General features: G+C 40.9%; 1 protein-coding gene across 4 annotated transcripts in view; it reads left to right on the forward strand.

Annotated features, from left to right (window-relative positions):
* The window catches only part of INTS9 (integrator complex subunit 9), a 423090-nt gene extending 412242 nt beyond the window's left edge, over positions 1-10848 (forward strand). For all 4 annotated transcript variants that reach the window (XM_029596158.1, XM_029596159.1, XM_029596160.1 and 1 more), the window contains 2 exons: positions 6593-6730; positions 9666-10848. In XM_029596158.1, the coding sequence (XP_029452018.1) occupies positions 6593-6730; positions 9666-9842 (315 nt within the window). In that variant the 3' untranslated portion in view covers positions 9843-10848. The remainder of the gene's footprint in view (positions 1-6592; positions 6731-9665) is intronic.
* The last annotated feature ends 14725 nt before the right edge of the window (positions 10849-25573 follow it).

Raw genomic sequence — 25573 nt, forward strand, 5'->3', positions numbered from 1 at the left:
TGCAGCCTGGGAGAGGAAGAGATTGATCACAGAGTGAAGCTGCGCTTCTTTAATCTGCCCTTTTCCCTTGAGCCTAAACTCCTCTCCTCTTGTTCCCTGAAGCTGCCTGGAACAGAATGTAGAGAGCAGTGTTTTTTGGTGAGAAAGATTCAGCCAACTTTCCACCTCCAGATGTTTGCTGCCCTAGGCACAAGCCTAATATACCTATTGGCAAATCTAGGCCAGAACATTCCCTCATCACTTATTTCAGGTTTGTTCAATACACTTAGTTATTGCTGGTCTCAGCTACTCTGTTCTCCATTTGTCATACATCATCAAGGATTCCAGTCCCAGAATGCATACTGTTTTAATGTTTGTAACAATATCAATGCAAGGAGAATACAAAGATATGATATCAAACAAATGATTTAAAAATTGTGCTCAAGAAATAATAAACTTAAAAATTAACTAAAAAATGAAACCAACATCTGGCTCTTAACAATGTAAGGACCCTTCATGTACAGTGAAAAAGTATGTCCATAGTGTGCTCAACTATTGTTTTGATGTCAGGGCTCCATTTCCAGTCATCACATACAAAAAAACACTTGTATTCAACTGATTATTTTAAAGTAATATTTAATTTCCTAGCGTGTAGCAGATGGACTCAGGACCAATGGGTATAGTGTACTCGTGCTAGCAGTTGGAGACGGATCAGATTTCAATCTGACGTCAGCACCTAGTACATATACCCCTGCAGGAAGTGCAGCTGATCAGTATTTTCCGTCTCCAAAGCAGTTAGGAGCTATCTCACGCTCGCTGAGCGTTCTACCAAACAAATTTTAAAGAATCCTACCTGAAGACGAGCCCCACACTCCTGCGGTTATACCCTCGGGTCCCTCCCCCAGTCGAGTTTCCCGAGGTGATTTCCGTGGTCCCTCGGAGGTAAGAGCCTCGGTCCGGTGGCCGATTTGCGGCAGGGACTTCGCCCCCGAGTGAGAAGGGCTCGGGCGCGGCTTAGAGGCAGCCTCGGTCCGGAGCCGTTCGCGGCGAGGACTTAGCCCCCGAGCGAGACGAGTTCGGGCACGGCTTAGAGGCGGTGGGCGCACATCCTCGAGCGCGGCGGTGAAGGTAATCACCCTCTTCCCCCCGCAGCCGGAGACCGCCCGGGTCGCAACCGGGAAGCGCCGAGGACAAGGTAAGGTGTACATCCTTTACTTACTGGTCTGCAAGGATCGAGGATTAACAGGGTCTGCCCACGTGGAGACCCTCCAAGGAGGTCGCCATATTGCTTGCCTGCTCGCCGTCACCATCTTGTCCTTGTTCACCGCCCTCCGCCCACTCGAGCGCCCAAATAAAGCTAAGCGCTCAAGCAACGGGTGCGTATCTTAGGCGCCCGAAAATAGTTGGGCGCGTATCTTAGGCGCCCAAGGATCGGGCGCGTATCATAGGCGGCCAAGGTTTGGCGCGTATTATAGGCGCCCATAATTGGGCGCATATTATAGGCGCACATTAATAGGCGCACATCTTTAGGCACACGTTAGTAATCCTCCACGCTTAAGCCTCGCGCATACTACTAAGCGCACATCTACGGCTGGGAGCGCATCGGCGCACATTGATATCCACCGCAATGGATCGCATAAGAGCCCACGCGTCCGCAGAAGCGGCACCTCCAGAGTCAGGCATAATTGCTCTAGGCCTCTGCTCTGCATGCAACCTCAGAGCCGCACAGAGCGAGGAAGCAGACGCCCTATGCGCGCCCAATGTGAAGAGGCCATAGGAGCTCCAGCCCACGGCCAGGCTCATCCAAGATTAAGCGCTAGCTCCTCAGGAAACACCCCGGATCTAGCAGGCCCCAGTGAGACCATCCCTCAGACGGGGACCCCCAGAGACCTAAGGAAAAGGAAATTATCAGGTAAGTAATTTCTCCATTAATACATTATCCAAACATGCTTCTTGTAATAGAAGCCTCTTAAAAACATCACTGCATTAGTGAAAATCAAAATTTCAAATTGAAAACAATTAAATGTTGAAAAAAATATGCACAAGAGTCCATCATCACTGCCTTAACTTGTGCACTTTTCCACAATAACCATAAACAGTGTGAATAATAGAAAATTTCCTAGCGTGTAGCAGATGGGCTCAGGACCAATGGGTGTAGTGTGCTCCTGATAGCAGTTGGAGACAGATCAGATTTCAATCCGACATCAGTCCTAGTACATATACCCCTGCAGGAAGCCCTGCTCTTCAGTATTTTCCGTCTCCATGGCAGTTCGGGACTCTATACTCGCTTGCACAGCATTAGAGTATTCTAACCAAAGAAATCCAAAACAAAGAAGAAAACTTACCTCTACAGATGAGCCCTGCTCTCCTGTGGTGATACCTATGGGTCCCTCCCCCAGTCGAGATTCCTGAGGTGATTTCCGCAATCCCTCAGAGGTAGGCCTCTGTCCAGTAGCCAGACCCTGGCGTGGACTTAGCCCCCGGCATCGAGTGTGGCTGAGAGGCAGCAGGTGCAACTTCGAGCGTGGCGGTAAAGGTACTTTCCCTCTCCCCCCGCAGCCAGAGACCGCCCGGAACGAGACCGGGAAACGCCGAGACAAGGTAAGGTAGAAAATTCTTAAAAGTCTCAGAGGCTCGAATAGCCGCACAGATCGCCAGCCGGCGTCAGTGCTACCAGGTTGATCAGCCCTACCCGGGCTAGACCCCAGTCCGATATGAGGGTCCTCCCACATGGAGACCCTCCGAGGTGGTCGCCATATTGCTTGCTTGGTCACCATCGCCATTTTCATTTGATCGCCGCCCTGTCCTCCGATTCGATCTGTGCGCACAGAGGCGAGCCGTTCGCACAGCGATGCACACAAGGGCGCCGGGCGCACAGCCACACGCTCAACTGTGCCGGGCGCATAAGTAAACCCCGTGCGCACAGCAACACGCGCATCTTTTTGAACGCGCATCTGACCTACATGCACAACTTCGGGCACCCGGAGCACATATCTCAGCCTCCCGGCATATGCTTGAACGCACAAACTGGAGTTTTCTGCAGTCCTACACGCACAAACCATGGCACCACCGGACAAGAAGCTCAAGGCTCAGGGCCTCTGCCCAGCATGCCACATCAGAGCTGCGCAGCACAAGGAGACCACGGCTCTGTGTCTACAGTGCGAGGAGGCTCTGGGTGAACCAAGCCAAGGTCCTCTCCAGACGGCACTGGGATCCGGTTCCACCAACAGTACACCGGATCTGGCTACCCCCTCAAACTGGTCTCCCTGGGGACGCGGCGCCTCTCAATTTAGACCCAGCATCTTTTTCCTGGGTAGAATTCTTCAAAGGCCTACATACCTTTGTCTACATGCAATCGGTGCCTCCGATGACACAGCTACAGCCTGCCCAAGAGGATCTGAACATCCCGGGACCCTCTAAACCCAGAGAAGTGCCCCTCCCACCTCAAAGCCCCAACTTTGGGGACAAGGACACCTCGGACGAGGATCAAGACTCTCTGGAGGAAGGGGAAATCCCTCCAGGGACGGAACCTTACCGAACCATGAGGCGTTTCTTTGCTAAAGACGAACTATCAGACCTCGTGGCTCACAGCCTGAAAGAGCTTGCTATCCCAAGCATGAGTGCCACAGGGGAACCGAAGATGAACCCCCTCCTCAAGGGACTCCGTCAGGCCTCCCGCCATTTCCCTTTGCTGCAGGCCGTGCAACAGCTGTTTGACCTGGAATGGGAGGCTCCAGAGGCCACGTTCAAGGGGGGATGGACCCTGGCAGCCCTATACCCCCTGGACCCCGCCGCCAAAGACCTCCTGGCATTCCCCAAAGTAGATGCCATGGTCTGCGTGGTCTCAAAGTGCACTACCATCCCAGTTGAGGGAGCTGCACACGGTCCCATCCTTCCTCCCAAAAGTGGTTTCTCACTTCCATCTAAACCAAACCATCTTGCTGCCATCGCCAGACGAGCATAAGGACTCTGAAGAATCTCGCCGCCTTCGCCATCTTAACGTCAGCAGACTCCTACTCCGATATCTGGAAAGGTCGGAATCCGTACGAAAGACGGACCACCTCTTCGTCCTTCACAGCGGGAAGAAACAAGGGGAAGCAGCCTCATGGGCAACCGTTGCCCGCTGGATCAAAGAAGTTTATCAAGGCGGCCTACGTAGAGGCAGGCAAGCCTCCACCTCTACAAGTCAAGGCCCATTCCACTACAGAAACCAAAATGCTGTCACCTGCCAAGATCTGTCGGGCGGCAACATGGTCCTCCATTCATACCTTCTCTAGGTTCTACTGCCTGGATGTTCAGGCTCGGGAGGACACAGCATTCGAAGGGCATACTAAGTGGGCCACAGGCAGCCTCCCACCTGGTTCAGAAGTAGCTTTTGTACATCCCATTGGTCCTGAGTCCATCTGCTACATGCTAGGAAATGGAGAAATTACTTACCTGATCATTTCTTTTTCTTTAGTGTAGACAGATGGACTCAGCATCCCGCCCATGGCTGCCGACAATCACGGAAACCTTGGGTGACAATTCCCCGAGAGCAAGACAAACACGGGTAAGTCAAGCTTCCCTCTAACTAAGACACCCATACCTACCGGGTGTCGGCATTTCTCGGTTGAGTGCACTGGCAGTCTCCAGCTATATCCACATCAACCAGTTCCAGTTAATCAAGTTAATCAAGTTGTTCAGTCACACATATATCCACAATTGCTTTTCGAAGAGAATACTGAAGAGCAGGGCTTCCTGCAGTGGTATATGTACTAGGACTGACGTCAGATTGAAATCTGATCCGTCTCCAACTGCTATCAGAAGCACACTATACCCATTGGTCCTGAGTCCATCTGTCTACACTAAGTAAAATTAAATTATCAGGTAAATAATTTCTCCATTCATACTTATCAAATATTTCTGTATATCCTTATCTTGAAAGAGTCACTTCGACCCTACAGCTCCATGTTTTGCCATACTGGATTTTTCAAGGAGGTTCTGTAATATCCATGAACTCATTAATTGAAAACAATTTTGTGCTCAAAAAGCATTCTTGCACTGGGTGTAGTTCACATGGTAGCTAAAAAAAAAAAAAAATCTAAATTAAATTAGATATTCATAAAAGATTCTTTTAATGTAAATGAACATTTGTATCTACAAAAAGCCACTAGTATTGATGGTACCTGTATTTTTAAGTTCACAACTTCCCTGTGGTTGGATAGCTCTCTGCAGGATGCTAACCTCTGAATCAGCTGTTACTTAAAGGGTAGGTAATTACAAATCTATCCACCAAAAAGAGCTGGAAACATTTTCTTGATATTCAAACCAATTTTATGTAAAGAAAGATCATCATCAAAGAACTTAAAAAAAGACATTTTCACACAAGTGATTTCCATTCAACCTCCTGATTAAAGCCATCAGGCTCAACCTTGCACATTGGAAAATCCAGTGCTGTGCATGCCAGATAAGCGCTTGGGATATATCCCCCCACCCACCCCCGTAGCAATTGTACTGTTTCTAAAACAAAACAACGAAGATCTAAAATATGGTGGTGATGTGATCGCCAGAGTTGTATATGGAGTCTCACTGCAAGATTTCCATATACAATACTCCCCTATGCAAACCTTCACTTTGCATTTTCTTTGTCTATTATAAATGAAATTGCACGGACATAAAATGGCATAAATTACTTGTGCTGTATCGCACAGAGTCGAATTCTTCAGTAAAGTTGGATGTGAAAATTCACTCACTTCCAAACAATTCACATACAGTGCAGATACCACAGTTTCTATGCCCTGGTATGTCATTTATTCCTGTGCCAATAATAGGGCTGAATAAATGGGAAATGGTGCTTGCTTTTCCACAGCTAGGCTAGTTTTGCAGTGCTGAGATTAGCAGAATATGCTATAATATGGCCACAAAGTGAGCAAGAATGACATGAAAGTCATAAAAAGAATTTGTCATATCATTGTGTAGAGGAAACTCCTCTGCTGGGACTAGAACCAGGCAGCAGAAACCCTCCCTCTTTTGGTTAAGCCTTAGGTCAGAGCTCTGTTATCTTTATTTACCAGAAGTTTTTCTCAGCATGTCTGATTTTAACAAGTCATAGTGACTTGTTTTATCACATGGCTCCTTTAAATAAGAACCTTAGACAAATTAACTCACATTATTCAGTAGATAAACTGTTAACACTGAAATGAAATGAAAGAGCTTTTCATAATTTGTGATCCTTTTGCTTCCCCGCCTTGAAAGAGAGATTCAAGGCAGGGAAGACTAAGAAAATGTGAGGACAGGATGGGATAATTACATGAGATGAGTGTGATTTTTAGAAGAATGAGTCTTTGGGAAGATTTGTACAATGTAGTTTGAAACCATAGGGATAGGCTACCCTGGATTAGAGAAGTTGGAGGGCAGGGCTGAGGTCAAGAAGTGTGGGAGAGCTAATTAAAGAGATGTGGAAGGATGCAATCCATTAGGTCAAGGATTGGGATCAAGAGGATAATCTCATACCAAACTTTAGAGTTCAAACCATTTTATAAAGTAGAAATGTAGAGTGCGATTAACACTTTGGCTTCGTAGTGCTATTATTGAGCCTTTTACAATAAAAGATCATTTACTTTTTCCACATTAGCCTCCACCAAAACCCGTGCAGCCCCAAACAAGCAAGAAGAGAAAAAGAGCAAATGAAGACAGCCCTGAATGCCATCCTTTCAAACCACTACTCAGTGGCTCTATTCCTGTGGAGCAGTTTGTCCAAACACTGGAGAAGGTGAGCATGAGTCAGCTTCCAAAATGTGCCCGGCAGTCAAATGGCTGCTGGAAAAACGTGTGTGCCATCACGGAACACACTGGAACTGTCCCAGTGCATTTTATTTCTCTACTTATTGATCTAGAGAAAGATCAGTTGGTGCAGAAACTTAAGAATAGTATTAACTGTGTTATTGTATTTAAATCTGACCAAGCAAACGAGCTCTTCACCTGATGAAGGGGACATAGCTCTAGAAAACTAATCTCAAAGGCATTAAGTTAGTCCAATTAAAAAGGTATTACCTGTAATAACTTTCAAGCCACCACAGCATGTGCAGCTAACACTATATTAAGAATGCAATGCAATGTCGTTCAGCCAGTCACTGCCCTGCTTTTACTTAAATCATTTCTAGGTCACAGTATCAAGTTGATATTATCAACAGACTCCTGAAGCAAAAAACATTAACATTGATTAGAAACCATGTGACAGTCAATGACTTTGGAAACATTTGGAACAGCTAATCATCAATAACTAATATCACTATATAACACCTATCACGTATTTGTTGATCAGGTCTCTTGGAGCGATGGCCTCTATACCTCCAAACAATCGTTTGTCCCCCTACTGTCCATCCCCAATGAACTTCCATTGTTCTGTTAAGCCAGTTACGGACCAAATACTGTAGCTGGGGTTGAACCAGTTTTTAGGCTGTAACTAGACTACTGTCGGTCATAAATAAATGATCTTTGGCCATCCCCTTCACTATATTCAATAAAAGTGTGACACTGAGCTAACCCTGCCAAAGCAGTTACAGTACCTGCAGCCCAAAGTTTGGGAGTTAGCAAATCATGCTGTATCTTACTTTATTAAGGTGAGAATGTATATGCGAGACCTAAAAACAAACATGGAACTCTTTATTTAAATTTCTCAGAGAAAATGACTCCAATAAAATATCTCAGTTGACAATCACATTTGTTCCAAAATGTTTTTCTAATTCACAAGTTGGATAATATAGGGTCACATAATGAGAGAGGTTTTGTGCTATTTGCTGTTTTCATAACCATCTTTTATGTACTCATTCTCACACATACTGTTACCTAAATTCATTCTTTCTTTATTTTAAGAGTATTTATATCCAGACTCTTCCACTGTTAAAGGCGGGTATCAGTAAAGCATGCACAAAGTTACATAAATAATAAAAACAAAACAAAAACTAACAGTACATTGGCTATAAATTCTGTCACAATAATAATAGGCAACATAACGCTATCATCTAGTCAGTACATAACTGTGCCCAAAAATATTCTTAATACCAGAATACATATTGTAGGAACCATGGAGGTACTGAGATAATGATGATTTTTAAGGGAAGGAAAATACATGGGAAAACGGTTCCTTAAATACTCAAAATTAGAACAGCTTCCAAGATTGTGTCATACGATGTTTGTAAAACAATGGTTGATGGTATCAAATCCTTAATTACTCCTTAGTTAAACCACTGTAAAGATTACAGTAAGCTAAACTGCTGTCAATTAGTGCCTTATAACAATTCTAAATAAAAAATCATCTTAAAAGTAAAAATTAAAAAAGCAAAACAAACTACCATTATTTTTAAACTTTTTTTTGGAGAAAGGAAAAAGTAAAGAACTTTTTATATATGAATTTCCATTTTTTAAACGTTTTCTTTGTGAGGATATTCCTGTCTCTGTAATGATCTGATGTACTAACTTTCTACACATGGACACAAAATGGAGGAAACACTTTAGTACACTGGGCCCATAGTTTCACTACAAATATTCACATTGGTTGGTATTGGTGTCCATATTGATGGGCTGGCAAGTTTAGAAACATTAGCACTTAATGTTGGTGTATGGCCATGGAAACCAACACTGTCGCTATGAACATCTGCATTGAGGTGGGCACCCTCCTAAGTATAGAAGGCCAGGGAGTTTGATAACCTTTGCCGCTGTGGCTGAAAGATTGGAAAAGTCTTTTTTACATCATGGCTATACAGAGCTGCTTTAGTTCTGATAATGGTTTTCTTTGCAGTATCTTACTCCTATAAAGTCCCATTAATCAATGAGGGTACATTCTGAACCAATATTTGCAAATTAATTTGTTCCAGGCATCAATTCGCATTGCAAAAGCATGTCTGAACATCCATGTGTCCTGTTTTCCACATCAGTATTATAATATGGTTTTTACCTGGTGGGTTTTATTTTTTTTTAATTATTCTTACGCAGATGTAGATTTTCAAACTCCAGTGTCTCAAACTGGAACTTTGAAAATACTATTGGCGATTTGCTTTAATTAATCTTCAAAAAGCTACAACATTTGGTTTTAGCATTACTATTGAGCTACATTTTCTAACTTCTAAATCTGCAGGAAATTTGTATCAAATTGCAGATAATTGCAAAGTTTGACATTGACTTTGATGGCTATGATTCTGTTAGCCACAAACTTTCACACGTTGCCACAGATTACCAACAGTATAGCCAAGGGTAAAAACATTCTTGGGAATGAAGAATTAGACTGATTCTCCTTCATTGATCTCAGAAACCACAGAACCAATTATTTAAGTGTTTATTGATTTTATAACGATGTATATAAGGGAATCTCTCAGCTGCTTGAAACTGGTAAGTCCAGAGACCATTAGTTAAATTCAACCAAGGATATTCCTTGAAAATCAAAGGAAATGTTTTTTTACATACCCATTTATAAAGAGTGGAATGATATTTGAATAAACTGAGGTAACGTTAATAAAATTTTTAAAAAATACACTAGACATTTTTAGCTGTTAATAGGGTACAGGGAAGCATGGATAACAGAGGCAACAGTGGGATTGTAGAACATGGAAGATGACTGATGACAATGGGCAAAAGGTCCTGTCTTGCATCTTAAGGACATTTATTCCAGTTTTTTCTTCATGTTGTTACTGTGTCTTGTTTTTGTGTAGCATGGGTTCAGTGATGTGAAGATAGAGGACACCGCCAAAGGCCATATTGTTCTTCTCCAGGAGGCTGAAACCCTTATTCAGATTGAGGAGGACTCAACCCACATCATCTGCGATAATGACGAGACGCTGCGGGTAAAACTGCGGGACCTTGTTCTGAAATTCCTACAAAAGTTTTAATCTTTATTAGCAAAGGGAAAATTCTGCTGGATTACTTTTCTCATAGCTCACTACATATTGGCCTCTTGAGACTACAGAATCCAAGAGTACTAGCTACTGTTTAACAGCTTCCACAAGGCAATTCCCTGAGAGAGAATTTGTGATTTATTGCCAGCTGACATATTCAAGTTTCCTCAGAAGTAAATCAATCAATCAAGCAATAAGGCATGATGGAGTTTGTGCATCTGAGCCCTATATACACGCCTTTGGGGCATTGTTAAACATGAGGCTGATGGCTCTGTAACATCAACATCAGATGTGAAGAAAAAGCCTAGGAAAACAAACAGGATTCTGTAACACTTTTTATTCATCTACAATGTCAGAGTTTACAGCAACTCTGAAACAGATGCTGCAGTTTCTAGAATTACTGGCCTGCAAACCAATTCATTGCTGTTTGGACCACATAACAGCCTCCAGAAACTGGGCAGGAACAATGTTGCTATTAACTGGTTAGAGTCGAGTAGATTAAGGCAAAAAAGAAATAAAGTTAGTGATGTATTAAGAGGTTTTTCCCCCTTAAGGATGTGTGTGTGGGAGGGGGAAAGATTTATTACATTTGGCCCTTTATCATAGTTTCGTGCCCTTACCATACCAGCTTTCTCAACAAACAAACTCTGGAATGCTTTTATTTGTTACTTTTGTAATCTATTATAAAATGAATAAAATCAAGAAAAGGAGGCTGCCAGTATCCATGCTTCATATGGAGGATTTAAACAAGAGGATAAAATTGGCAGTTTTGAATAACCACTGCCCACCGTTATGAATTGACCTTTTTGCATATTTTTTTCAAGTCGTTTTACTCTGATTTGGGGATTCTGAATCCCCTTGGGAAGAGATATAAACTAAATCTTCTCTTTCTGCCCCAATCAAATTGGCAAATGTTCTTATGGTATAAAAAAAACAAACTTAAACCACTGCTTAACTTTTAAATTGAAATTTTAAAATTATTTGGCTTAAGAATGAAAAAGGGCAAGGTACAGAACAAAGCAAACAATGGTAAGTTAAAACAACATTTTCCATCGCCGCAGGACATGAAACAAAAATACAAGAATTATAGTGTCATAAAAATGATTTTGAATACTGTTGTAGTTTTCAAACATCTTTGTATTCCTTAAAAACGTTATAGAGAACACATTTTTCATGCAAAATCTCTATCAGGATGGAGCAATTCTCCCTCATTTCTGCCAGCAACATTGAAAACCTAAGAAATGAAGCCAGCATGAAATAAAGATCATACATATCTATTCCCTTCTATTTTACTTTAGGATACAGTTGTGATTTCAGCTATATTTCCTCTTGTGCTATACCTTGTCATAGAATTGAAAGCTTTCTTAAAAATAGCAAGATGAATTTTCATACCTGTACACGGTTCCCAACGCGTGCGCACAGACACGCCGATTTTATAACATGTGCTTACCGACACACGCATGTTATAAAATCCATACGCACCGTCACCATGTGCATGTTATAAAATGCACATGGTGTGACGGACTGGGCCAGGAGCCAACTGGGAGGGAACTTTCTACACCCTCTACCTACCCTGCCTGCCCTTTCCCCTCTCCTCCCAGACCTCTAAAACCCCTCTTAACAATGCTTTTTTCCTAATGGGTATGCATATCATGCAACTGCATGGGGCAGCCCACTTGGGGGATGGAAGCAGTGGACTGCAGAGTCTGTGTTGGTAAGTGCGGGGCCTACGGGCGTGATCAGTGTCTTTGTTTCAGTCATGGTGGTGGGCCCAGAAGAATGGGAGGATCAAAAGGATGCTGGGCTGTAGCCATCTTTTGAGAGGATTGCCTAGCACTAGGTCATGAGCAGTTCAGCAGATTAAAGCTGCTCCCACATAAACGGAACAATTGCAGACTTTAGCAGTATTTTTTCCTCTAGTACTGTGCTCTTACTGTCGCAGATCCCCCCCCCCCCCCCAACAGACAATAGAGAGACTGATAGGGGCAACATTGATGCATCAGCAAGACAATTTGGGTCCTCCAGCAACAAATGAGCAGAGCAAAGCAAGGCAAGGCAAAGTCTGGCTGCTTGGTACCGCTGGTGTCCATGGGGGGAGATGGGAGGGGCAAGGCAAAATAAATCTGGCTGCTGTCCATGGAGAGAGCAAGACTAGGCAAAGTCTGGATGCATGGTATTGCTGGTATCCACAGGGGGGGGGGGGGGGAAGGTAAGGCAGAGTGTGGGTGTCCATGGGCACTTTGTTAGTGCATGGATTCTGCAGTGCCCTGAACCACATGCTGTTCTCATGGGACCTACTTCCAGGACCACAGGAGCCATATGTTACGTGGTTCAGATCTCGAATTGGTCTGCAAAACCTGTGGCAGAACCAGAAGGAGGGGCAGCATCTAAAATGGAACTAGGAGGGGCAGCTTCCATAGCAGAGCCAGAAGGCAGTGTACCATCTGAGTCCATTCTGTGTGTATGTGTGAGAAAAAGAGAGGTAGAGAGTGTGAGTGAGAGAGATGGAGAGCACATATATCTCTACTGCTTTGGAATATTTTATTGATTGGGAAATTTTTAAACTTTTTAAAATAAGTTTTTATTATTGGATGTTCTCTTCATCAGCTTTTTTTCACTTATTAGTAGGGCTTTATTATTATGACTGATGTTTTATATTTCTTGTTTTTATTCGATGTTTTATGAGGAATAGTAATATTTCTGTTTTCTGTATTGCACTGCATAAAGAGTCTAGTTTGTTGCAGTTTCCAGTTCAGTTTTTGTATGTTTCTTTTTATACTTTATGGCCGCTATATTCTGTATTTGGCAAAGGTTGGTCTGTGTTCTACATGTGTGACCAAGGTGAGATTTTCTGCGAGCTTGCAGTTTCTATGCAGGGATCTATAGCAGCTTGGCTTGTTCAGTTTTCCTAACAGGATATGCACTGGTGTTTTAGAAATTGATACAATATTTCTAGTGTTGCCTTTTCAGAGATAGGGTTGTTGCTGTTCAAGTACTGATAGTGCTGTTTGATATGGGAAGTTTACTGTATTGTAATTGTAAGTCACTTTACTCATGGTTTTCTGAGGGTTAAGCCCATTTTGAAGTGCCTGAAAGGTGGAATATGCAATGAATAAGATAAATAAATCTAATATCATATGGGTTCCAAGTGTCTTTTTGGCAGGGTTTTCTGGTTACCTTAGACTGTACTTTTGAATTTGTTTTCATGTATAATCTGTTATACATGCATAATTTTTAATTCTGTTTGTGGAGAGGATTGCAAGGCTGTAAGGTTCATCTAACATAGTAATGACAGCACACAAAGAACTAATTGTCCATCCAATCTACCCAGCAAGCTGCTTATGGTTGTAATTGCCACTCCATGCAGGTTACCCCCATGCACCCTTTTCTTCATTTCCAACTTCTACTCTCTATGGATCTGCAGGGTTTATCATAATCCCTTTTGATTTCATTTACTGTTTTCATCCTCAGCACCTCTTCCACGAGGGCATTCCAGGCATCCTGATATTGGTTCTGAGGCATCCTCCTTAGATTTTTATTTCATGATCCCCTACTTCTATAGTTTCCTTTCCCACAGACAAGGTTTGAAGTGCATGCATCATTAAACCTTTTCAGGTATCCAAAGGTATTTATTATATCTCCCCTGCACCTCCTTTATTCCAGGGTATACATATTTAGAGCCTTCAGCCTCTCCTGAAAAGTTTTCTGATACAGATTCCACAACATTTTGGTCTCTTTTCTCTGAACTGCCTCCATTCTCTCTCTGTCCTTTTTGAGATATGGTCTCCAGACCTGAACACAGTACTCCAGATGAGGCCCCACCAAAGACTTATACAAGGGTATTATCACCTCCTTTTTCTTAATGGTTATTCCTCTATGCAGCCCTGCATTCTTCTGGCTTTAGCTATCACCTTGTCACCTTCTTTTTGCCATCTTTAGATCACTAGGTCCTTTCCTGGCCCAGGCTCATTAGTCTTTTGCCCCCCCCATCGCATATAGTTCTTTTGGATTATTGATTCCCAGATGCACAACTCTTCACTTCTTGGTATTAAATCCCAGCTACCAAATCTGACCACTCTTCAAGCTTTCTTAAATCACTTTTCATTCCCTCTACTCTTTTTGGCATGCCCATTCTGTTACAGATCTTAATATCATCCACAAATAGACAAACTTTACTTTCTATCCCTTCTGCAATGAAACTCATGGAGATATTGAACAGAACCAGTCCCAAAACCGATCCATGTGGTACTCCACTTAACACTGTTCTCTCTTCAGAGTAGGTTCCATTTACTATTACACGCTGTCTCCTGTCAGCCAGTGGTTTGTAAACAACTCTACCACCTTGTTGGCCACACCCAATCTTCTCATTTTAGTCATGAGCCTCCTGTGCATGACTGTATTGAAAGTTTTTCTGAAATCCAAGTAAATCACATCAGGCACTCTTCCTTGATCCAGTTCTCTAGTCACCCAGTCCTCAATCAGATTTGTTTGACAGGACCTTCCCCTAGTGAATCCTTGCTGCCTTGAGTTCAGCAACCCCCACCGGATTATAGATCACTATCTTTTCCTTCAGCAGAATTTCCATTAATTTTCCCACAACTGAGGTGAGGCTAAATGGCCTATAGTTTCTGGCTTCCTCGTCTACAACTGTTATTCTTTGATCTTGCAGCACCACGCCGTTTCCAGGAATCTATTGAACAGCTTTTTCATACTAAAAGCACATCTCTGAGCTTTTAGTATCCTGGGATGTTCCTCATCCTGCTTCCTGGCCTTCTCCAGTTTGTTTTCCTAGCTCTTCCCATACACACTCTTTTGTAAATGGGGCTGCATATACCACATTCCCATCCATGATCTTGTCAACCAGTTATCCTACATCTCTAGGGTTGTCTTTAGTGAACACCAAATTAAAGTATTTGTTTAATGTTTCTGCTAGTTCCTCTTCTTTCTCCACACATTACCCCTTGTTACCTTCCTCCTTTCTCTGATATAATCTGAAAAATGTTTTGTCACCTCACTTTACCTCTTTGGTAATCCTTTCTTCTGCTTGACTTTTTTTTTTTTTCCTGATTTCTTTCATTTCCATCAGGTATTTTTCCCTGTGTTCCTCTTTTTGGGATCCTTTGTATTTTTGAATGCTGTTCTTTTTGCCTTTATTCTTTCAACCACACCTCCTTTGAGAACCAGATAGATTTATTTTTCCTCTTACTTTTTATTTAGTTTTCTAACATATAGATTTGTTACCTTTATAGTAGATCCTTTTAATTTGGCCCATTGTTGTTCCACCTCACTCTACGTCCCTGTTTTGACAAAGACTGTATATTTAAAATTCAAAACTTGAATCTTTATGTGACTTCTCTCTGTCCTGGCTGTGATATCAAACCATACTATCTGATGATCACTGGTGTTAGGTAAGCACCTACCCCGATTATCACCTTTTGTGAGCAGAAGGTCGAGTATCACACTCTTTCTCATGGGTTCTATTACCATTAGTTTGAACATCTGAAATTCTCCCTTAGGATCCTCTTTCCTGTCACAGACAAATGTAGGTTTACACAAAGGGTATATAAATACAACTCTCTATAGTCTTGTCATAAAGTACACAAATCTTAGAGAGCCAAAATGTATATATGAAACATACAAAGTTTATTGGAAATCCCACCCATATATACCTACATAGACATTAAAACTAAGCTAGCACACTCACTCATTCATATCCACAAATTAAAAAATATGTCTTTTTGAGATACAAAAAAGTACAAATGTACATTGTTATTGCATATTGATTTTACAAATGCCCATGATTTATCATAGTTGATCAATTGCCTATATTATATATTGCCACAATTAAATGAAGTCATTTGTTCAATGTATCCTGTGTCCGACAAAAGAAGATCCAAGATCTCTTCGTTTCACCCCTGACCTTCGGGGCTTCCTCAGGGACTGATTTTATTCAATTCTTTTAAATATGCTTTCACATGCGTCGACATTAGCGGAATACTGTTACGTTAAGCGCATACCACGCAGGTTAAGAGTTAATAAGGAGCCTTCTCTTTTTGCAGATGATGATACTTTCATCCAGAAATGGAACTCGATTCTTAACAAATGTTCCCATGACTTGATGATTTTAATTATTGAAACTACTAAAGTCAAACTTGAGGAGTTAAAACAGGAAACTGATCTTGAATTAGTTAAGATGCAGGAGGCATTGTCAACTGAAACACTATCTAGTCAGATGAGTGATTTACAAAAACAATTGGATGAGTATCGTGAGGAAACCAAGAAAACAAAAATCAGCAAATTCTATAGAGATGAGAAGGATTACAACGGTGGTTATGTATACCACTGGATGCAGACTAATAGAAAACAGAAATATAGTAAAAGAAAGGGTGATTTTTCTTCCTCTGACGACTCTACCGATGATGATTCACAAAAAGAAAAAAATAAGGATAAGCGACAGGTAAGATTCGCAGAGGGAGAAAACACCAATATTGTCCATGATTCTCATCCACAGATCGAGTCTAATTTTTTAGAACAGCGAGCACGAGGCAACAGAGGGGCTCGGGGGTCCAGATTTCAGAAAACCAGAGGATACAACTCCAACTACAACCTACGTCGATAAGGGATAGTGGAGGTGATGCTCTTAATACGTCAGTATTTAATTTGTCTGATAAAGCTTTAACTAGACCGATGTTAGAGGTGTTGAATAAAGGTTTTTCCTTTATTCCTGCTTGTCGATATGATTCATTTCTCACGCGTATTGAACTCCAAAAATTTTTTAGGCGTCTCCACATCAAAGAATTTTTTATGGATGATATTAGACCAGGCGATAGGGAAGGTCTTTACAAACCATCTAAATGGATTCCTCCATCACCGCCTAGCCATTTGCTCCAAACTTTTCAAACCTTAGTACTTCGAGATTTGGATCAAATGGAACTTCAAAAAGATTATATTAAATATAATCTTTCTAAGGAACAGTGGCAAGCGATGATAGATTTGCGTAATGATGATTCTATACGCATCATGGCGGCTGATAAGGGCGGTGGAATTGTAATCATGAATTTAAGTGATTATAATACTGAGGTTTACCGACAACTATCAGATCTACAGGCCTATAAAAAATTGGATCAAAATCCTACCCCTAGGTTACACCAATATGTCAGTGATATTTTGGAAACAGCAAGTAATGATAAAATTATTACCAAAAAAGAACATCAGTTTTTACAGGTAACCTATCCTACCACAGCGTATCTGTATGTTTTACCAAAGATTCATAAAACATTGGTAAATCCGCCCGGGCGTCCAATTGTTGCAGGGATAGGAACGGTGTTGGAGCCTCTAGCACAAATGATTGACTACTATTTGCAACCGTTAGTTCGGAGTGTACCATCATACGTTAAAGATTCCACTGATTTTATGAACCAGTTGGTAACATTACCAGATATACAGTCTAATTGGATTCTACTCACAGCTGATATAACCTCGTTGTATACCAGCATTCCCCAGAGAGAAGCTCTACAAATTATTAAAGTGGAGCTAGCAAACCTTGATATTTCACAGCGGAGGTTGAATTTTCTTAATCTGATAGCAGAAATCGCTTTAACTCAGAATAGTTTCAGTTTTCAATCAGATCATTATTTGCAAATCCAGGGTATCCCGATGGGATCACCAATGGCTCCCAGTGTAGCGGGATTATATGTCTCCGGTTTTGAGAACCATTGTGTTTATAAATCCACTTTGTTCCAACATGTAATATGCTGGAAACGTTATATTGACGATCTATTTTTTATCTGGAGTGGTGATGAGGTACTGTTGGAGAGGTTTTTGAATTTATTGAACTCTTGGGACCAACATTTAAAGTTTACCTTTACTAAACATGATCGATCTGTGGTCTTTTTAGACATGCAGGTTTATGTCCATGATAATAGACTTGTCAATTCAGTGTACAGGAAAAGCACAGACAGGAATACACTGTTGCATTATCAAAGTTTTCATCCGAAACAACTTAAGGACAATATACCCATAGGTCAATTTCTGAGATATCGCCGATTATGTACCTCCACTGCAGAATTTAAGATCCAGGCGTCTTTGTTGCAGGAAAGATTTATTGCCAGAGGGTACTCGAAATCAGTTATAAAAAGAGCATATAAGCGTGCGTTGTATTCTAATAGGGACAATTTGTTGATCCATAATCCAAAAGAAACCTTAAATCGTATGATTTGCACGATTCCGTTTTCCTTGAAAAGTAATCAGATTAAAGAAATTATCTTGAACCATTGGCACCTTCTATCTTTTACACCGTGTTTTATTGAAAAGCCCATATTTGCCATTAAAAAACGACAGTCCTTACATGATAAACTTAAGAGTGGCAAGGGAATATGGGATCCATCTTTACCATACGGACAGGTGCCTTGCGGGTCGTGTTCCGTTTGTTCTTTGACGTTTCAATGTCAATCTTTTTGTCATCCTCATTTGCGATATCCATATCGGATCCCCAGGTTGTTTGATTGTAATACCAGTGGCGTTGTGTACGCTATTATTTGTCCCTGCAACTTAATTTATGTAGGGCAAACATCTCGTTCCATTCGCTGTCGTATTATTGAGCATCGGAGTCGCATCAAAGCCCTACGTGAGCATGCACCCCTTGTGAGTCATTGGGTTGAAAGTAATCACACTGTGGAAGAGATCCGGTTTTTTGTGATTAAGCAAGTGACTTTACAACATGGGGGAGACCTGTCTTTAACGTTAAGAAAAATTGAACAACAATTCATTTATAGCTGGCATACAATTGCCCCGGCAGGTCTAAATGGCCCCATAGAGTGGAATGCATTTTATTAATCAACGGGTTTCCATATGAGCCTTTGGCATATATTGGGAATAAATGATGGGGTTTCATTAAAAGATAATTGAATTGATTGTCTAAATGGTTAATGGTTCTTCTATATAAAGTTACTCATACATCGGCATTTCACATTTCAGCGGGTGGTGACGCGTTATCGTCACTTCCGGTTAGACGTGAGTATTGGACATTTTTGCAGTTGGTAAAGCGAGGAACTTGGCGACTAACGGTATGTGCTGTTATCTTTTCTAATGGGATTCCTGGGGTTTCCTTTTTGTTCTTTTTTCAGAATATGTTTCTTTGAGACTGCAAGTCGGCAGGTTCCCTAATAGACTTGTAAAGAAGTGAGAGTTGAAATATATTTTAACGATTAAGGGGAACGCCGTGTAATATGAACGCCTGGAAGATGTGTTTAGGACCTAGAAATGAACGCTGTGTGGCATGAGCCTGGAAGGAAGCCCGGAGGTGATACATATATGATAAGACTCTATATGCTTAGGTAGGTATGGCTTTGACTAGTTTTACCTGAGTTTTGACTCGGGTGTTCAGTATGGGGTAAGAATAAGAATAAAAATTGTGTGGTTTTTCAATTAGTTTGATTTAAATTTACGGGTAAAAAGAAAGGGAAAATGAGGTATTACAGTTGACAGGTGATGCTTTCATATGTGATAATGGGTTTAAGGAAATATGGTTAGAACTAGATTAATTGTGATGGTAATTGCAGAATGGGGAATATGGTTCAGTGTAATGTTGTGATAATGGTCCGCATGTGTTTTTCAGTGTGAAAGCATATTTAAAAGAATTGAATAAAATCAGTCCCTGAGGAAGCCCCGAAGGTCAGGGGTGAAACGAAGAGATCTTGGATCTTCTTTTGTCGGACACAGGATACATTGAACAAATGACTTCATTTAATTGTGGCAATATATAATATAGGCAATTGATCAACTATGATAAATCATGGGCATTTGTAAAATTAATATGCAATAACAATGTACATTTGTACTTTTTTGTGTCTCAAAAAGACATATTTTTTAATTTGTGGATATGAATGAGTGAGTGTGCTAGCTTAGTTTTAATGTCTATGTAGGTATATATGGGTGGGATTTCCAATAAACTTTGTATGTTTGATATATATATTTTGGCTCTCTAAGATTTGTGTACAGACAAATGTAGGCCATCCTGGAGGTGGTGGAGAAAAAGGACAAAGTGTGAAGGAAGATTACTTGCTGGGGCTGGCTGAGGGTGAGGAGAATGTTCCCGGCCCGAAACGAGATCTCAACGCTCCTATTTCCTGCTCCTGACGTCGTTCCCGTGCAACTGGTGGAAAGTATAAAAATTGAACCCCTTGCGGTGCTCAGTCTGAGGTGGTGGAGAGAAAGGACACGGTGTGAAGGAAGATTACCTGCTGGGGCTGGCTGAGGGTGAGGAGAATGTTCCCAGCCCGAAACGAGATCTCAACGCTCCTATTTCCTGTTCCTGACGTTGCTCCCGTGCGACTGGTGGAAAGTATAAAAATTGAACCCCTTGCGGCGCTCCACCCAAGCCACACACGCCTAAGTCCAAGACTTCTGCCGATTATAAAGATTTCTGAGAAAAAGGCAAAGGTAATTTATACCATTCTGAACAGTGAGTAAAAATAAGATTACTTTATATATTTTAAAGCTCTCCACCAAACCTCCGTCCAGGAAAGTTATTATTAACTTGTTTAAGAGATAGTAGTGAAATAAGTAATCCGAGATATTTTATAGCGAAATAAAACTATGCCACATACCAAACTTAAGGTGAAGGTTAGGGAATTGGCTACATCCTCTCCTGTACCTGAACCATTACAAATACAATCATGGATCTAGACTTTTTGCTCCTGCAACTGAATTAACTCCGGTTGTACAAGCCGCTGAAGTATTTGGAGCAAAGCGAGTTCCAACCTCCCAGGCTGAAATATTATTAAGTCCCGGAGCCTCATGTACTCCTCCACCTCCTCATTTAATACCAAGTGACTTTTTATGAATTATAAGGAGGAAGGTGAAAGGAGCCAGGCTACAATGGGGGAAATGGAAGCTGGATCTCTAAGTAACTGTTCTATACTTTCTGACAAGCCAACTGTAATTACGTTAGATTCCTTATGGCAGGCAATGAAAGCTTTGGCGTTGGCTATCCTTGATCTGACGAAGGCAACTAAGGAGTCAAATGTTTGTTTTCAGAAAATTGAGACCTCTATAATAAAATCTGAGGAACAAGTAGAACACATGGAGAAAAGGTTAATGAATTGTGAAAGTTGGCAACAAAGGTTCACGAGAGCAGAAATAATATATGATAAAAAAAACTAGAAGTTCTAGAAAATACCTTAAAATATCTGAACCTCAGGATTATACATTTCCCAAGACATGACTTAATAGCACCACAGGACATGTTAACGGAATATTTACAACAAATATTAAAAATGCCTCTACAGACAAATCCAGCGATCTCTAAAATTTATTATATTCCTCTAAAATCAAATACAGCTGTATCGACCAAACCAGAAGAGAATTCTATGAATCTGACTACAATTATTGAGGCTATTATAGATACAATAATAACAACCAGGGCTACTCTTTGTTTCTTTCGCTTTTGCTATGGACAGTGATGCAGTCTTTCGATTATTCATGAGAAATTGCTCAGCTTTATTTCGTGAAAATAAGGTCTGGATTTATCCAGACTTTTCCAGACAAACACAAGACAAGAGGAGGAAGTTCATAGCATTAAGAACTAAAGTTGAAAAGAGAGGGGGGAAAATGACTTTAAAGTTTCCGTTTAAACGTGAAGTGGTCTGACAAAATCAGAAATGTATATTTTTTGAAGTGTCACAATTGCAAAGTTTTCTAGCTTCTAACCGCAAGGAGATTGTAACCGAGGATCTCGAGGCAGAGAAAAAGTAAACAGTTGTATATCTCTTAATTTCAGATGTTGCCAGAGGGGATTTGTTCTCTCTGTTTTCCTCTTTAATCGTTCAAATTGATTAACTTTTTCCTGGATATTATAATTAACAATTAGGAATAACAGATAATATATGCTTATTTGTATTGAAATTACATTTATTACTTTACCTGTTTGTTTATTAATTACAATGTTATATGTGAAAATGCATAAATAAAAAATTAAAAAAAAATGTAGACCATCCTTTCCTTATAACCTTTTACTACTCCATACATAGCTCCAGCTTCCAATATATCCAAAACCACTTTCTTTATACCATGTTTGGAGCCATGAGTTGAAATTATCTATAAGGCATAGCCTTCCATGTGTTTAATATTCTTCACCTGGATTTTGGAAATCTTTCTGTACCACATGGATACCATTTCTAGTAAGATCATTGGCCCCCAGATGGATGATAACATTGATATCAGTCCCCTTACTTCTATAATTGCATTGATTACCTGGTTTGTATTTCTACTAGCTGAGGATCCTGGAAGGCATTTAACTGTTGTCCCCATCAAAATTATTTCCCAAATTAGTTCCTCTAATGATAGTCTTGCCCAGCAGAAGCAGCTTTGTTTTATGACATTTGATAATGTTAAAGGGTTTCTGGGAGCTTTAGGTGACTTAATCTCTTTCTATTGCTGGAGTTTCTTCATTTTCCAATGCAGAAAAGGCAGGGAGAGTGGGTGTTTTTTCATTACAAGCCTTATTCTTACAGAGCACACTATAATCCATTTATTCCTGGGTTTCTGAATCCTGGACGTCTGACTTCTCTGTGGAAGTGGGAAATGGATATCCAGGCTGCTCAACTGTTGGGGAAATTGGGTGTCTCAGAGATACAGGTCTTGTTCTATCACAGCCCACTGTAAACCATTTATTCCTGCGTTTCTGAATCATTTGTGGGAATTAGGGGAGATATGCTGGATGCTGCAAGGTAGGGGAGGTTTTTTGAAACCAGGACAGTACTTCACTCTGAGTCAGCTCCTTTTTCATTGCAGACAGCTGAAGACAAATTGGACAACCCTTAATTCCACAAATGGTAGGCCTTGGGACATAAGCACCACAATTATTGCACTGAATAAAAGACAGTCCATTAATAGTGGTTAATATACAAGTTGTTAGATTGGTACTTGGGAGGGAGGGAATAATCAACTCTTGTAGATACCAGCCCTTTCTTTCCCTTTAATAAACACAGTAACTTAAAGATTAGCAAGGATTCTTAAAATTCTATATCAGTGTGGAAAAGAGATTTCAAACCAAGCAAACACAGATAGTGCAGAAAATTGTTAGCAAGGAAAAGCACTCTATTTTATGGCTTTTTAAAAATAAAATTAAACTTCAGACTTATTTGAGCAACAAAGTCAGGTAGGTGTGTGTGTGTCTCAGTAGTGCAACCTGTGCATCTTATTTTGTTTCTAGCTAGATTAAGTATTTCTTAGTTGGTGACCCTCTGCAATGCATAATGAATCACCAGACCCAAAAGATACCAATCCTTTTTTTCTCTTTAGCACCTAATAGCATTGGCCCTGGGGTTGGGGGGGGGGCGGAGTGAGGGTATCAGTTTTTAAAGTTTGGATCGCTGGAGGGAACTGGATTTTGGTTGGTACGAGACAGAGAGTGAATGTAATTAGGAGTGGGGAGGCAGCACAGTAATTCACACAAGGCAGCAAATAAACTAGCACCAACCCTGAGTTTATTCTTTTCCGGGGGGGGGGGGGGGGCATGAGGGCTGGAGTTTTTGTTGCATTTTCATTACTTTCAAAATCTAAAACAGATGATACAACCATATTACAGAGATATAAGAGGACATTAAACATTTAGAGGAATAAATACCTTGAGTTCGCCATCCTAAAATGCCCAGTAGTTGTTCATTGTGCCATAGTCTTTTTACAGGTGCATGGAAAGTTAGGTAGTCTTAAAATACAAGGGAAAAGAGACCTGAAATATTTGTTTTATGGCTCCCAAAATTGTATATATTTATATATAATTATTTTATTGTCATACTTCCACCAGAATGTTTGCTTATATTCTACCTGGAAAGGTATGGCTGTCGAGGCAGGTTTAGTCTCAGTACATTTATGAGGTTGTTACCCTGTATGGACATGTCCATGTTTACCTCATAAAATGCTGCATATACTGTCCATCTGCTGTCAGTTCTACTTTACCAATGGAGCCTATGTTATTGAACTGATAAATCATTTTCTTAAAATGAAAGGAATAGAATCGGATCTCCTGTCATGGATCTGCATTTGGCAGAGTTTCCTGTTCTATTATTAACATTACGGTATGGTGATCTATTGAGGCAGAAAGCAGCAATCAAAATCCCAGTTGCTTGGTGTCTGTAATTGCTCTACAATAGCCCTTTAAAAATAGCATTATTGATTGCTTCTTTTAATGGTTTGATGTTATACTTCATTAAACATCTAGGATGCTAGATGACAGATCACATGACTTTTCAGCAGCCAAACAATCATTTTTCAATGATATAGCTTGCAGACTATTCTAATAACAGAGACAGGTTTCATATCTTTAGTATCCTTTCTTCCTACTATGTGATTGTAACTATTCCCAACTATAGCATGATACTATTGAAGTAGTGTTGATAGAAGCTTTGTTTATGTAGGAAAAACAAATTATAGAGTATGCAGTCCTGTATCGATGGACTAGTGCAGTGGTTCCTGCCCTGGGGTCCGTGACACCATCACAGGGGGATCTACCAGAAGGAAGGCAACCAAGTGCAACAACTAAGAGAGTAGACTAACTCACCTCTGAGGAGCTTTGCTCTAAGGCTTCTGCTGCATAATCCCACTGTCTGGTCCCTTGCCAAGGAGAGAAAGATTGCATCCTCAAGAAGCCCAAAATGGTGTAGAGAGAAGGCAGGGAAGAGTACAACTAATTGCCACCATAAAGAGCCTGAAGCTACACTGAGAGGAGGGAAAGCAAACAGCAATCAGCATCTTCAACAGCTACTGCTCCACCTGACCAGAGGTGGCAGCAAGCAGACTGATGACCCTGGGGAGCATTTCTGTCCACTCCTACACATGACTTTCCTGACAGCCTGATAGTGAGAGGAAAGAAAACACTGAGGGAGTAGTATGACCATAGTGGGGGTTGGAGGGAAAAGGCCAGACTGGGATCAGCACTCAGGAAGGAGTGAAGCAGAGTGGAGAGACCAAGAGGGAGATCATAGTAGAAAGAAATATCAACTGTGCTGATTGGATTGGCCATTTTTTGTTTTATATGCTGTTAGTTACTATGTTATGTTACTCTGAATGTCATTCTACAAGGTATACTGTTAAAATGCTGCGTAGATTTAGAAATTCTTATATACCGCCTTCTTGAGAAACTGTCCAAAGCGGCATACAATCTTGCCAACCACTGGCGTTAAAACATACAACAAAACCAAACACCAGACAAAACTAAAACTATTAACATAAAAAATACCCAAGCAATTTAGCAGCATCAAACCCAATTACTTTCCTCCCCCTTCTCTCCCCCGTCCACACGCTCCTTAGGCCAAACCATGAGGTATCAAACTGCCCCTGGAAATTGTCAACAACAGAAACAAGCTTAGAAACATCCACCAAAATATCCTTATTCATGATACAACAGCAACAGATAGCCCATATACCAATCTTAGCCATCTGGAAAAATCCAGGTCTTTATTTTCTTCTTGAAGGCCAAATAATTGGTTACCACCTGGATGTGCAGAGGGCAAACTATTCTATAACTTTGGTTTTGCCACAGAAAAAGCCCTAGTCTTATGACAAGCTAACTGCATCTCTCAAAGGTAGGAATCCTAAGTAAAACACCCTTACTTGACTGTAACACAGGTCCAGGCGTATACTAAACCAATTTATTTACCAAATATGATGGATCCGAGCTTTGTAAAGCATGAAAGATTAGCATCAAGAGTGCAAACTTAGCTCTG

This window comes from Rhinatrema bivittatum, chromosome 3, assembly GCF_901001135.1.
Source record: "Rhinatrema bivittatum chromosome 3, aRhiBiv1.1, whole genome shotgun sequence".
In the NCBI taxonomy this organism is placed as follows: Eukaryota; Metazoa; Chordata; class Amphibia; order Gymnophiona; family Rhinatrematidae; genus Rhinatrema; species Rhinatrema bivittatum.